At 45.5% G+C, this 14,904-nt stretch overlaps 1 protein-coding gene across 1 annotated transcript in view; it reads right to left on the bottom strand.

Annotated features, from left to right (window-relative positions):
• The window catches only part of LOC118091883 (collagen alpha-6(VI) chain), a 94,996-nt gene that overhangs the window by 33,270 nt on the left and 46,822 nt on the right, over positions 1-14,904 (bottom strand). Inside the window, exons 17-25 of the mRNA XM_060281053.1 lie at positions 13,298-13,324; positions 11,193-11,237; positions 9,357-9,410; positions 8,217-8,279; positions 7,408-7,473; positions 6,811-6,864; positions 5,118-5,153; positions 1,202-1,264; positions 893-955 (exon numbers count right to left, since the gene is read on the bottom strand). Of these exons, the coding sequence (XP_060137036.1) occupies positions 893-955; positions 1,202-1,264; positions 5,118-5,153; positions 6,811-6,864; positions 7,408-7,473; positions 8,217-8,279; positions 9,357-9,410; positions 11,193-11,237; positions 13,298-13,324 (471 nt within the window). The remainder of the gene's footprint in view (positions 1-892; positions 956-1,201; positions 1,265-5,117; positions 5,154-6,810; positions 6,865-7,407; positions 7,474-8,216; positions 8,280-9,356; positions 9,411-11,192; positions 11,238-13,297; positions 13,325-14,904) is intronic.

A 14,904-nucleotide genomic window follows, 5' to 3' on the forward strand; every position in this document is an offset into this window, starting at 1 on the left:
AAGAAAACCACAGCAATCATTGGCAGCCAGTTAAATAGCTTTTGTGTTTTCTCTATAATCGCATCCAGGTTTCAGCAGTCCTAAACGGTGTCTGTTCAACTACTACGGAAGAAAAGGCAGACATAGACTCATAGAACTGTAGAAATATATACACTAAAGGCATTTATTTCTTTTAAAAGTGTCAGTCTACATCTAATGATAGAATGCAGCTGAACGGATGAATAGGCAACGTGAGGCCCCAAAGTTGTATTTGGAGGGATTTTACTTGTTCAGAGAAAGTAGCAGAGAGAAAGCCATTTCAGAGGAAAGCTTTGGAGATGCGGGGAGCTGGCATGACTCAGAAGACTGGGTGAATGGAGGAAGCCATTGCTTGAAGTCTTCCAGAAATCAACATTAGGAAAAGGGGTTTCTGTAAATGACCCTAGAAGCAGCTTGCAAATTTAAACATTGCATTGGCTGAAAGGCACATATAAATAATTGGAAGCCGCCCAGAGTGGCAGGGGCAACCCAGTCAGATGGGCACCATCATCAATGCACATGAGCAAAATTCAGGCTCAAAAGCACTCTACATAATTTTGCATAGATCAAAACCCATGATGCAGTGCATAAGCTCTACTACAGTTGTAGAGTGTAGACTACAAAACCCATGACTAGGAACAAAATACTTGTGCACAGAAACATCTGGGGAACGTATAAGAGGCGAGAGGCCTTCACTTGGGGCCCACGCGGTCTCCTCCTCTCCCTGCTGAAATTAGGCTTGCAAGAAGCTTTCTCTTGAAGCCAACAGCAGAATAGGTTATGGTGTGCAATTGGTTATGTTTGGGGTGCCCGCAACAGTTTATCCATTTTGCAAAAGACTGGCGAAGAAAGACATATCATTTTTAAGACATACTTGGGGTCCTGGAAAGCCTTGGAGTCCTCGAGGTCCAGGTATTCCTCGTGAACCTGGTGTGCCCTGTGTGACACAGGAGACAAAGAAGTACAATAGGTTTTTGACGCGTGTTGACCAAGCCCCAGATGCAGCCTTCTTTTAGCGGCTCTGGCCTGTTGATACAACCGCTTCAATACACAATGGCTACTGGAAACAAAGCCTACCTGTTTCGATTCACAACCTGCAGAGAGACAGTCACTACAATATGCAGAATTCAGCTTTGACAAGGCAACCTTCTATGCACTGCTACAGAACACAGATTTATGTTACCTGGTTTCCCCGTAGCCCCATTTCCCCAGGAAGTCCTGGATCGCCTTCATTTCCTTTTAGGCCCTGTCAAAGAGAAGAGAAAAGTACTAAAGGAGACACATGTTTCTGACCTGCAGCATTCCGCGAGTGTGAATGAAATGCAGTTTCTGCCCAGATATTAACTAGCAGGAACTTGATCTTGCTCATAGGCAGCCACAACCTCGACAACAAAACAGCAACAACAGGAAGAGAGTCATACCACTTTTGAAAACTATATTGCTTAGACAGGCCTTTGCAATATGACTTTTTAAAAACTTTCTGGATGTTTTTTATGGGTACTTTGGTTGATTTTACTCTTATATGTTGTATCCTGCATTGTTATATTTTGACTAAAGTTGGGAATTATAAATATGACCATAAATAAGTACTTGTCTCCTCTGTAGAGTTGGTGGCCCCAGTTGACTCATGTGTAGCAGTTTGCTACCATCCATTGCCATAGCTGCCAAGTCTCCCACTGAAAAATGCAGGATCAGCAGCAGCGTGGCACCGGAAGTCGCTTCTACGCATGTCCAGACCATAGCTGCCAAGTCTCCCGTATTCCCTGGGAAATCCCCGTTTTTCCAGCTGTTCCTAGCTGAAAAAATGGATTTTTTTGTTTTTCCCCAGTTGATTCTGGTGCAGCGGTGATTTTGGAACTGGGTGGAGCATGCTCAGAAGCGACTTTTGATGCTGCTCTGCCCAATTCCAAAATGGCTGCAGTGCGACTTCTGGCGCGGCGGCCATTTTGGAACTGGGCAAAGCAGCAGCAAAAGTCACTTCTGAGCATGCTCCGCCCAGTTCAAAAATGGCGGCAGCGCTACTTCCGGTCTGCTACTTCCGCCCGGTCCCTTATTTCTCCGACAGCAACTTGGCAGGTATGGTCCAGACATGCGTAGAAGCAACTTCCGGTGCCGGCGCTGCCCAATTTCCGGTGCCCAGACATGGGCAGAGCAGCACCAGAAGTCGCTTCTATATGCGTAGAAGTGACTTCCGGTGCTGCTTTGCCCGATTTCCGGTGCCCAGGCATGGGCAGAGCGGCACCCGAAATGGAGCCTCCCTGGCAGGTAGGAAATCCGGGGGATTTCCGGGATTTTTTTCTATTCGGGATAACAGCGGGAAACGGATTAAAATCCAGGGGTTTCCCGCGAAAAATGGGAGACTTGCCAGCTATGCTGCCATTTTAACTTCCCACAGTGTCCTCACCGAAGCATCACTCCTAGGCATTGTGGGGGAAACTAAATGGCGGATCCAAACTGCATGGCCTGGAGAGATGAGGACAGGTGTTAACAAACCTGGGGGCCTCGGGGCTGCCCAACCATGCAGGGTGCCAGTTGATGGGCCCTCCATTGCTAAAAGAGTGTTCATATGTTCATCATGGGTTGAGCATTAGGGATGTGAATGAAGGTACTTAAGTATCATGGAGGAGGATGCAGCAGACCCCCATAGTCTAATTTTTCCTTCTGACAAAGAGACGGAAAAAGCAAAGCAAATAGACCCATAATTACTACGCTTTTAAAACATCAGATAGTTCAACTGCTGCTTTTTCCCCTGAATCCCTGGAGCAAAAATGATGGGAGCTGTTTTCAAAGCTTTTGTTTGGTGACAAAAGAAAAATTACCAGGAGGAGCTGCAATCCAAGAAAACGTTTATTGACACCTAAGGCAATCGTTAACCGGCGTGGAGTTTGTAAGGAAAGAAAGAAAGCTAAGACGTTGCATTGCTGTGTAATGCTCAACTTTGGACAGAAAAGCAGTCTGCTGTGACAATTTAAACGTGTGTTTGTGGCGGGATGGGGAGAGGTAAATTCAGATAAAAGCCAAAGCCTGCAGGGCCCTCTACGGCTCCAAAGTAATATTGACACTGCAAATAAAACATCTTACAAAGAAACTAGTGTGGTAAAGTTGGCAGAAGTAGGTGTGTAAGAGATGTGTACACTTTGGGCAAACGTGTAAACTTCATTTTGAGGCCAAACTCCCTTCATCCCACTGCGAAAATGAAGAACATAAGATGTGTCTGGCTGGAGCGGACCAAATGATTATTCAATCTCGCATTCCATTTCCCACAGGGACAAGCCAAAAGGCCCGGGAAACCTGTAAGCATGGCTTAAAAGCAATAGAGCTTAGGAAGAGAGGGATTGGTTTTATTTATGTCAATGTCATCTGCATTCATTCGTCTTTTACGCCCCATTTCCACATCGTTCTGCAAAAGCATTTTAGGGCATTTTACCCTAAAATACCCTTTCTGGCATATAGACGTTTCTCTAAAGTGCACATTCTTATATGCATTTTGTTGCATTTGACTCAAGAAATGTATCACAAAAGCAAAAGAAATGCAAAGGCTGAATGATAACTTCATGCTGATCCACGTAGGCAGACTGGGCAAAATCCCTGAGGAACTGTTAGCCAGTGACAGGCTGCCTTTGGAAGAAAAGAAAAGTTTCAAATGGTGATTTATTCCACTTCATTTAGCCCAAGGAGATCAGGGGGGCTTATAATAGCCCTGCCAAGTAAGTTAGGCTGAAATGTAGTGAGTGGCTCAAGGCCACCCATCCAGTTTCATGGCTTGAATTTGCAAGCAGTGGCGTAGCATCAGTTGCCGGCACCCGGGGCGGGCACGATTGCGCTGGGTGGGGGAGCGCCAGTCCAGGCCTCACCGGCAACACCGCTGGAGTGACCCTACCCCTACCAGAGCAAAACAGGGCTGCGTTGAGCTGCCTTCCTGCCCATGCAGGGGAGAGCCTGGCCGATCAACGCAGCCCTTGATGTGTGGAGAGTAGCACCGGGCCAGGTCATGGTAGGGTTGCACCCTTGGCCACAGCCCCCCTGGCACCCTCCCACACTACTCCCCAGTTTGGAAGAAGAAGAAGAAGAAGAAGAAGAAGAAGAAGAAGAAGAAGAAGAAGAGGAGGAGGAGGAGGAGGAGGAGGAGGAGGAGGAGGAGGAGGAGGAGGAGGAGGAGGAGTTTGGATTTGATATCCCGCTTTATCACTACCCGAAGGAGTCTCAAAGTGGCTAACATTATCCTTTCCCTTCCTCCCCCACAACAAACACTCTTTAAGGTGGGTGGGGCTGAAAGACTTCAGAGAAGTGTGACTAGCCCAAGGTCACCCAGCAGCTGCATGTGGAGGAGCGGAGACGCGAACCCGGTTCCCCAGATTACGAGTCTACCGCTCTTAACCACTACACCACCCTGGCTCTCAAGAGCCGCTCGCATCTATAGCCAATGCACAGAGGGGGCAGCAGGAGCACCCTGGTACCCACACACTTCCCAGACCCATCCTTGATATCCGCCCAGTTAACCGAATGCTGGCAAATGTTGGCTAGCCTGGTTCAGCTGTATTCGTATAGCATGCCCCCTCCCTGTGATGTTCTACTCAGCACAGAAACACCGTGGAGCAGCACCAGAAGACATGCGGCCATCAGAGGTTTGTTAGCGGACACTCCTCTTGCTACCCCCTCCATGCATTTGCTATATATAGGAGGGAGATGTTTTGAACACCTCTACATTTAAAAACAAAATGCACGAGCTTAGATGAGGATTTGAGAAATGCCATGAAGCCTAAGCCAGGATTAAGAATTAACCACAAACTCAGATCTTGAAACAGCAGTTTTCAAACTGCTGCATGTTTCAAACTGTGGTCCTTTCAGTCTTCCTGATCAATTTCCACTGATCAGTTGGGCCACTGGATTATCAAGAACAAACAATGCCCTTGTTTTCATGAAAGGCACAGCTCTCCTTTCGATTTCTAGCTCCGCAAGTCAAGGAAGTTTCAGCTTCAGAACAGGAACGGAACACAAGTCATTACTATTTAGAATGGCAGTGCCAGTTCCTGCATCGGTTCCAGGAATAAGGGGCAAAAGCTAATAATAATAATAATGTGAGCGCAATGGCTACTGACCTCTAAGCCAGGACGACCTCTGCGGCCATTGGGACCCTAAACGAAAGGGGAGGAAACAGCTTTTAAAACAAGTTTTAAAGAATGGCACTGTATATGTCCACTTATACATCATCCAAAAAGAAGAAATGCATTTCCCACCACCACCAAAAAAAAGAGGGCAATAAATGACATACATTTGCATTACAATTTGCAAATGCCAAGTTATATGTATAGCTATGCATCTAATTTTGCAAGCACAGGGTATCACTCATGCAGAAGGACTTCCCGTTCCTCTCCTCGCCCTGCATACCTACAAAATCTGCTCCAGGGGGTCTTCCAGCTCCCTGGAGAATATTTTGAGGGTGCCGCAGAGGAGAGGAGGGGAAATTCTGTTGCACAAGCAGAGGTCTGATGCACTAACAGAACAGCAGCGCTGGATATGGCCCAGTTACTATTATTTATACTGTGAGGTGCACTGTACTTCTTTAATGGGGAAGACTACCAGTAGGTGACAAGCGTGGGTGGCAATCTGCTGTCCAGGTCTTTAAACCAGATTTGGACCAGGCAGCCCCTCAAATAGGGGACTCCTTCAAGTGGAGAACTGTTCTCAGTACAGCAAGGCCACCCTAACTGTAGAATATTACCTATGGGAAATATCCATCTTACATCGGACCCTTCCAAGTCAATGAAGGGGCTGGTCAGCTGCTCCAGCTTCCGCAACGGGACGATCACTACCTCTGCTTACTTAGAGGTGTTTTGTCAATCAGCCCTGCACTTTAAACCACCAGGAGTTAAAGCCGGCTAGCCAGTTTGCAGTAAAGCTAAGTTAGTTTATAGGGGAACAAAAAATCACCAGCAGATGAAAGAGAACCAATTCCTAAAGTGCCTAAGATGAGCAGTGAAAGGCCTCAGGTTGCAGGAGGCCACGAGTTGGCACCTTTCTGATAAACTCAGCCTACCAATGCTGGGTAGCTATTGGGCCCAATTACCTATGGCTTACAGCACAAGCCCATGTGTAATTGATTCAAAAGTAATTCAATGGGGCTTACGTCAGGGAATGGTCTGAAACAGAGGATTGGGAAATGCTTTCTCAGGCAGATCAGCTCCTCTTTGAAGAGGAGGAGCAGGGGAGATTCACCCTCCCTGTTTCCAGCAGTTTCATAAGTAGAGGGAGACACAAACACTGGACAACTTAGACAGGAGTTACCTAGCTACGAGATAATGGACAGAGAAACAGAAGGGAGGGAACAGCCAGCAGAGACGTCATTAGAGAGTGTGGGGGGCCCTCCTTCCCCAAGAACTAGGGGGTCCATCCGTATTAGAAAACAAAGAATGCAGAGAAGAGGAACTTCCCGTTGGCGCCCAGGATGTTGGGGGAGATGGAAGGGGGAGGAGTTAGAGTAGCTTGGGAGTCCTATCTCTTCTTGTGGAGAGATGTGAATTTTTGCTTGCAACCAGATGATTGAATAAAAGGACTATAAAATATAAACTGCTCGTTAATTCTTGTCTGTGAAGTCAGACTCTCTACACCTGACAGCTTACTTGTAGAAAAGAGTGTACAGGATTGTAACATTATCTTAGGGGGTTCTGTTCTGAGTTTTCCAGAGGTTTTTGAAGTAGTTACATAGGAAGAAAGGAAGCGTTTGTCCCCTGTAAATTGAGTCATAACATTTCCTTTATGCATGTACATCTTCTCTATTACAGCTGCTCTTACATTTGCACCCTTCTCGCCTGGCTCTCCTTGCACGCCATCGGTTCCCAGGTCCCCCTGCAGAACACAGTGAGATTACTAAATTACATTTGTGCCTTTGACATACTCCAGCATCAGACATGTGTGATGAACATTGACATATAATTCAAGGCAAACATACTCATCCGAATAGTAGCGGTACGCCATTGCTTTGTAAGCAGTTTCATCATAGCCAATTGAATCAAAGTATATAAATTGTATCTACTTTGATGGAACAGAACAATAGAGAGACTAGTCTAGTTTCAAACTAAGCACATTGTCGGAGGTGTCTTCTTCCATTTGTCTTCATTGTGCCCCGATGATCTGCCAAAATCCACAGTGTTCATGTGTCTCTTCCCGCTCCAGTAATCAGGATTAAGGTTGCAAAATAGGTCAACTGGATCCAAGCTGGCAAGACTTTGGTGGGGTTTTCGCCCCCAAGATAAATATTAATAAATAAATCCCCGTTTCAATGAAAGAAGCTATTAACATTCAATCTTGCAAAAATGATGACTTCTCTTTTCAATTATTTCTGAATATACACATTAGTTTGTTCTTCACGATTTCTAGATGTTTGGATACCTGCCGTCCCGTGATTCCTTTTGCACCAGCTGAACCAGAGGCATTGTTGTCAATTCCAGGATCCCCCTGAAACAAACAAACACACACTAAAATGTTTCCAGTGACCTATGCTATGCTAGCATAGCTGGGGGGAAAATGGGTGACCGACATCAGCATTCATTTTAAGTTGAAATATAGGCCTGCAATCAAAAAGGTCAAATTCTTTCCCTGAAGAAATGAAAGGAATCATCTGGCAATGAACTCAAGCAGGTAATTTGAGTGGATGACTTGATGATTGGAGATACAGTTTCATAAGACAAAGAGGTCAGAGAGGTTGAAAAGCATTTTAAATCTAAAATAATGCCCATGCCATATCCCTTTTAGAAATGCATTTGTGTTCTGTGCCAATAGTAGAACAGCAGATTGTGTCACTTTCTTGTAACTTCTAATAAGGCGAAATGGTTCTTCTCAAACCACAGGCCAGCCATATGAGAGGGACCTGTGTCTTGGGACCCACAATGGCTGTGTTTTCCCTCCACAAGTGAGGAGACGGTTGTTGCACTCAGGCCATTCTTACAGGCTTCCCACAGGCCTCTGGTTGGCCACTATGAGTATTGGATGCTGGACTTGATAGGCCTTTCGGCCTGATCCAGCAGACCCCTTCTTATGTTTTTATAAGCCACAACAAAATTTGGGGTGAGAGGAGGGCTGTCAAGAGCTGCAAAGGCCAGAACTGGAAGCAGTCAGTTCTGTGAGAAAGGTGGGGCATAAATCAGATAAATGCATAGATTTTTGATTAAAAAATAATAACAGCACCCATCATTACTCACATTGTCTCCTCTTACACCAAGCTCTCCATGCTCACCAGGCTCTCCTCTGGGGCCTTTTCTACCCTTCAGTCGAAAAAAAAAGGACAAACAGCAGTTAAAATGTTATGAACCTCGTCACCTTATCAAATGCAATCTTTACCTCCTCAGGCCTTATTTCAGAATGATGAGGGCCGCTGAGTGAGTCATAACTGTTTAAAGCATATGATAGTGCTTTGAACATATAGCAGACCCTCCAAGTGTCCCTATTGTCCGAGCCGGTTTGTCCCTCCCCTTACCTGGCCATCCCCTGGCTACACCTCCCCAGGCAGGATTGGATGCCAGGCTTGGTAGGCAGAGACCCCTGACATCCTACCTGGGAAGGTGGTGCCAGTCCTGAACTTCCAAGGGAGCCACCCTCTGGGCTCAGGGGGCTGCGCGCGTCCACGCAAAAAGCGCCCCCCATAGATGTGTGGAGCGGTCATTCCAGAAACAGATTCAGATTTAAAGAAGCTGTCCTGGTTTCTGATTTAATCCCAGAATGTCCAACTTTTCCTTAGGAAGTCCCTATTTTCGTCAGAGAAATGTCAAAGGGTATGGAGTTATCCAATCCCTGAGCCAGCTGAAGGTAGCCCTGTATAGGAAAGTTTTTTTAAAAAAAAATGTTTAATGTTGTATTATGTTTTTATACAACTTGGAAGCCACCCAGAATGGTTGGGGCAACCCAGTCAAGTGGGTGGCGTATGAATAGTAAAGTGATGGTGTTGGTGATGGAATAGGAAGTCCCTATTTTCATCAGAGAACTGTTGGAGTTTATGATATAGTACGGATGGGGCCTCGGACATTAGACAGTTCAGAGCCATTTCCAGCGGTTCAGAGGCTCTGCCTTATATGCAAGGCAGGTGCAAGTTATCTCTAAACATCTACAAGTGTTTGTGTGAAAGCGTGTACACTCATTTATTTGTGCAGCTCAACAGTGGTGTGCACAGGTCCATGGACTGTACATCTGTTGGGTGTTGCATGTGAATAAATATACAAGTAAGCATGCAGCTCAATTATCTGAGTACACTGGTACACAGGTCGTACCTTCGTTGAACGTAAAGAAGTTTGAACATCCCTAGTGCCATTTGTCAACAGGCAGTTAAAATATATAATTCTCTTTACCCTTCGTCCTGAGCTGCCCTTTTGTCCATGTGATCCAGGAATTCCTCGTTCTCCCTTCAACCCCAAAAGAAAAAGAAGTAAAACTCAGTAATCTTGTTCAATATGCTTGCCATAGAAATCTCAGGCAGAGTCTCCGGACTTTTAGAAGCCATATAAAGCCATTTAACCGTATAAAGCAAAAGGGAAGCTCCTGGGATAGCTCAGTAGGCACAGCACGAGACTCTGAATCTCAGGGTCATGGTTCGAGCCCTGTGGTTGAAGAAAGATTCCTGCATTGCAGGGGGTTGGTCTAGATGATCCTTGTGGTCCCTTCCAACTCTATGATTCTACGATTCCTCCCCAAGCAATGAATACCGCCACCAAGTGATCAAAATCCCCCACCAAGCACACTTTTAATTCTGCTTGGTCCCGGTTTGCATTTGGGGAAATCAAAATGTAGATTTGGAAACTGTTCAGATTTAGACGGTCATTTAGGATTTGCTGTCCTGTGGCTTAATCAGACCTGATACTTCAAGGGAATCTGGAATTCAGGACACTCTTGCTGATTAAGCTACACAGAATTTGGTGTTCAGGTGAGGTGCAGAATGCCAAATGTTGACAGACATACAGAACGGATTTCAGCAAGCTGCAGCAAAATACCTTAAGTTGACAAGGATTGTGTACCAGAGTTTTCCAGGGGGGAATGGTGCATTTGCGGTTGAAGTGTGTGAATGGCAGCAAGTAATTTTCTGAATTGTCCCATCTCCCACACTGGAGTGAATAACCGACGGCCTCGGTCCAGTATACCTGAAGGAGCATCTCCACCCCCATCGTTCTGCCCAGACACTGAGGTCCAGCCCCGAGGGTCTTCTGGCGGTTCCCTCGCTACGAGAAGCCAAGTTACAGGGAACCAGGCAGAGGGCCTTCTCAGTGGTGGCACCCACCCTGTGGAATGCCCTCCCACCAGAGGTCAAAGAGAACAACAATTACCAGACCTTTAGAAGGCATCTCAAGGCAGCCCTGTTTAGGGAAGCTTTTAATGTTTGATTTCTGTATTTTAATGTTTTGTTGGAAGCCGCCCAGAGTGGCTGGGGGAACCCAGCCAGATGGGTGGGGTATAAATAATATATTATTATTATTATTATTATTATTATTATTATTATTATTATTTGTTTTTCTGTGTCTGTGCCTCTTTGCCAGCTGTTCCCTATCACTTTTGGCATGGTGCAAAAATCTTCTACTGGACGAAGTACGGACAAGTATGGCAACACAGAGTTAATGGATGGCTAAACATAGGTCTGGATGGGTTTGGTACAACCTATTATAACCCCCAGCCTGCTGTTGTCAACTTCCTTTCAAACAGAGGAAGGAAACATCATTAGCCTGTTCCAGAGTGAGATTTTGAAGTATGTGTGGGGAGGAATCTTCAGTTCTGGACATTTGTGGTTAAATTTCAAATGCCAACTTTCTTGAAACTGCAGTTGTTTACTATTAAAATATATGTTTCATGACATTTATTTAAACAAATGTGTGCATAATTATTTAAATACCCTTTCACATGATGTTAAAGTGCCCTTTGGAGTTTGTTCCCCTGTCGCACAGTAAAAGTTCCTTTTTTAAAAAGCCCTGCAAAGACAAGCCTGTTTATGAAGACATCTGGGGAATGTTTATGGGTCAGCTCTCCTCTTTAAACCATTTTGAAACATCCACAAGATTTCAGTATTATTGATTTGTAACTTGATGATCGTTTGACTGTAGCAGTCCTTTTAAAAGTGGTATACTTCCTTGAACCAGGAAAGCAGACTTTACCCCCCCCCCAAAAAAAAATCCACCATCAAATGGTCTGTCAAATGTTACCTCTTGTCCATCGATCCCGTCAAGTCCGCTGTCACCATTTTCACCCTGTTGAAACAATTTGAAAACATGCTCACCATTATTTACCCCTGTAAATAAAATTTCTGGGACATTTCTGCTGCAGTAAACAGTAGGGGGTTATTGTTTCATTTGTTATTGTTATTGTCACAGTGGCGCTGGTGGCTACTCTAGAGTAACGACTCCGCACAGCTCTGCATTTTTATCCTTTTATTTAGTGCAGTCTATTTACAGTGCTGAAACAGTGCTATGTACATGCTGTCAGTCTGGTGCAGAACCTCCGAATGGAGATTCCTGCGTTTTCCTCCAGCAAAGTAGCCTGGGGATACTAAATCTCCACCCACGTCGTTTCCTGCGCAATTCCGGGGTCACTGGGATCGGTCTTCTTCCCGCAGTTTCCCTGCTTCCCCCTTCCGTTCCCAAGCGGCGCCTTGGCTCGGCTACCTTGCCCGAGCCCTGGCTCCTACTTCCTGATTCCCCGCTAGAAACATCCCCCTCCCCGCTCCCACTTGCGCTGGGCGAAGAGCTTGTGGTTAAGATGGGAGGCGGCTGTCTATAGCTTCTGTCCCTCACAGTTATGTTACGTTACGTTGTTATGTTATGTGCCTTGCATTCCTCGGATGAAGATTTAAAAATCAAAAATAAAATATATAAAACAAAGAGAGTAATCCATAGCATAGCTGCCATGTACCCCATTTTCCCCGGGAAACCCCCATTTTTGCTTAGCTTTTCCCGCCGGTCCCCCGTATCACTTCTTCTCCCATTATTCTCCCTTATATTCTCCTGCCGGCGGCCATTTTTTTCCTTCTGATTTGCCCATCTATGGGCACCGAAAATGGCCGGCGCCGGCTTCGAAAGTAGCATCTACGCATGTCTGGAAGTGCGTAGACACGACTTCCGCTGTTGGCGGCGGCCATTTTTGGTGCCCATAGATGGGCAGAGCGACACCGGAAGTTGCGTCTACGCACATTCAGACATGCGTAGACGCGACTTTCGAAGCTGGCGGCGGCCATTTTTGGTGCCCGTAGATGGGCAAAGCGACATCGGAAGTTGTGTCTACGCAACTTTCGGTGTCACGCGGCTGCCGGTCCCGGATTCTGCAGTCCGGGACTTGGCAGGTATGATCCATAGGTGGTTATACAATGTACCCATTGCTCATTTGGTAAAGTGTTCCCAAAGCCATCTCAGGCCACCTGTAAAACTGACTGCAAACAGTATTTAATAGTATCTAACAACCTTCCCCAACCTGGTACCCTCCAGATATTTTGCACTATGGTGTACATCATCCTTGACTCTTGGGGTGGTCATACTATCGGGGCTCATGGAAGTAGGAGTCCAAAACATCTAGAGCTCACATCTTTTTTATTATTCAAGCCATATCCCCAAACAAGGTGTGCCACCAAGTATTAGGATGCTCAGATCTCTGCCCTGCTGCCTCTCTTGGCTGCTCCATTCACCTCTTACTACAAAAACATTACAGCCCCTCTAGGCCCAGCGCATTCCCTCTATCAATGACTACGCTTCCTAGAAGATCTTCAGAGCAATAGGACAGAAGATGTTGCAGAGCTCTGGAGTCACTCCAGGAAGTCAAACGGTGCTGTTTCACTCTGAAGACATTATAGGAAACATACCTTGTACGTTTATGGTCCGAGGAAGCCCTGCCGCTCCCTTCTCTCTTCTCCAAAAACAACGGAGGCTTCCTCAGTTCTCTGGAGGAGATCCCAGAAGCACCACCTTCTAAACCACTCATTATACAAAACACAATTTCTCATGTGAGGCTTTTGTAAGTAGAGCGGTACCTGGGGTTAAGAACAGGTCCGTTCTTAACCTGAAACTGTTCTTAACCCGAGGTAGCACTTTAGCTAATGGGGCCTCTTGCAGCTGCTGCGCCGCCGGAGCACAATTTCTGTTCTCATCCTGAAGCAAAGTTCTTAACCCAAGGTACTATTTCTGGGTTAGCGGAGTCTGTAACCCGAAGCATCTGTAACCTGAGGTACCCACTGTACTTATGGGAAAGGGGCCAAAGCGAAACACCGGTGAGCATTATCAGAAGAGAAGTCTTCATTTCCCTATTTTAAAAGTGTACATACCTTATTTCCTCGGTATCCTCTTGGTCCCTAAAATGCAAAAGAAACATGCTGCAAATGAGCTACCAGAAAGAATGCATAAATTCTTGGCAGAATCCAAGTATAAAGGAGTCCGTCTCCTCCCCCCCCCCCCCCCCCCCCGAACTAATAATACTAGAAACCAGGGCCAGATTTAGGTTTGATGAGGCCCTAAGCTACTGAAGGTAATGGGGCCCTTTATATGTCCAGCTGTCCTTTGTCAACAACAAATGGTCGCTGTTTTTTTGTGTTGATTACCCGTGTTTCTCATATTATAAGACACGTCTTATATTTATTTTTTCCTAAAAAATCACACACTATGGCTTATTTTCAAGGGATGTCTTATTTTTTTCCTCTTCCTCCTGTCACAGCCGGCATTGCTGCTGCGCCTATCACTATGTCTTATTTTCTGGGTATGGCTTATATTCCTTGAATGCTTAAAAATCCTGCTATGGCTTATTTTATGGGTATGTCTTAAAATATGAGAAACAGGGTATATGCTATAAGGTAATTTATGGACCTCATAGGTATCTAAAGCCATTTGCCCATAACAAATAGGAGCCTACACAACACAAAACACTGTTGCTGTATGTAGGTTTTATTTTATTTGTTTTTTATGTCATATTTTGGAAATGTACATCCAGGTTCTTTTCCTTTAAAAATTTGGGGGGGGGGGGCAAGAGAGTGGGGCCCTAAGCTATAGCTTGTTTAGCTTATACGTAAATCCGGCACTGCTAGAAACCAGAATACTCAAAAACAAGATTCATGAGATGAACCAGCAAATTGTATGCCACTGTACTGATGCTTGTGGTGCAAGAACCAGGTGCGTCCCTAACATTAGTTCACTCAAACATGCATCCTGGCCGTGTCTTGTCCAGCAATCATTTCTCAGCAGAACCAAAAGGGAAGACGATGTATCACTTCCCAACACAGATTCAGGAACCCTGTTTACATTCGTACCAGACTTCTGAAGTGTGCATACACCACCTATGGGAGAGGATGATGCATTGCACTTAAAGATTAATAATAATAATAATAATACAGTGGTGCCTCGACTTACAAATTTAATCCGTTCCGAAGACACCTTCGTAGGTCGAAAAATTCGTAAGTCGAAAAGCGCCATTGAAAACGCGATTTCCCATAGGAATGCATTGGAAACGGAAAAATTCGTAAGTCGAAGCAACCCCATCTAAAAATGTGTAAGTCAAAAAAACCCTATCTAAAACTGCCGCGGTTTCCGTTTGGATGCCAAGAAATTTGTAAGCGCGCGGCCATTTGCCCCACTCGTAAGTTGAAAAATTCGGTTGTCGAGTCGTTCGTAAGTCGAGGTACCACTGTAATAATACCCTGCCCATCTGACTGGGTTGCCCCAGCCACTCTGGGTGCCTTCCAAGAAATATAAAAGCATAATAAAACATCAAACTTCCCTATGGGGCAATGCTTTGTTCCTGCCAATGGATGCAGAGCAGAGGACCCTTTTTATATCCATGGAAAGTTTGAGGGGAACCAATAAAGCCATCAATACGACATCCAGATCTAGATTCCATATACTCTTCTGGCATTTGCATGGGTGGCCTATTCTACACTACATA

Source organism: Zootoca vivipara, chromosome 12, assembly GCF_963506605.1.
Source record: "Zootoca vivipara chromosome 12, rZooViv1.1, whole genome shotgun sequence".
Classification (NCBI taxonomy): Eukaryota; Metazoa; Chordata; class Lepidosauria; order Squamata; family Lacertidae; genus Zootoca; species Zootoca vivipara.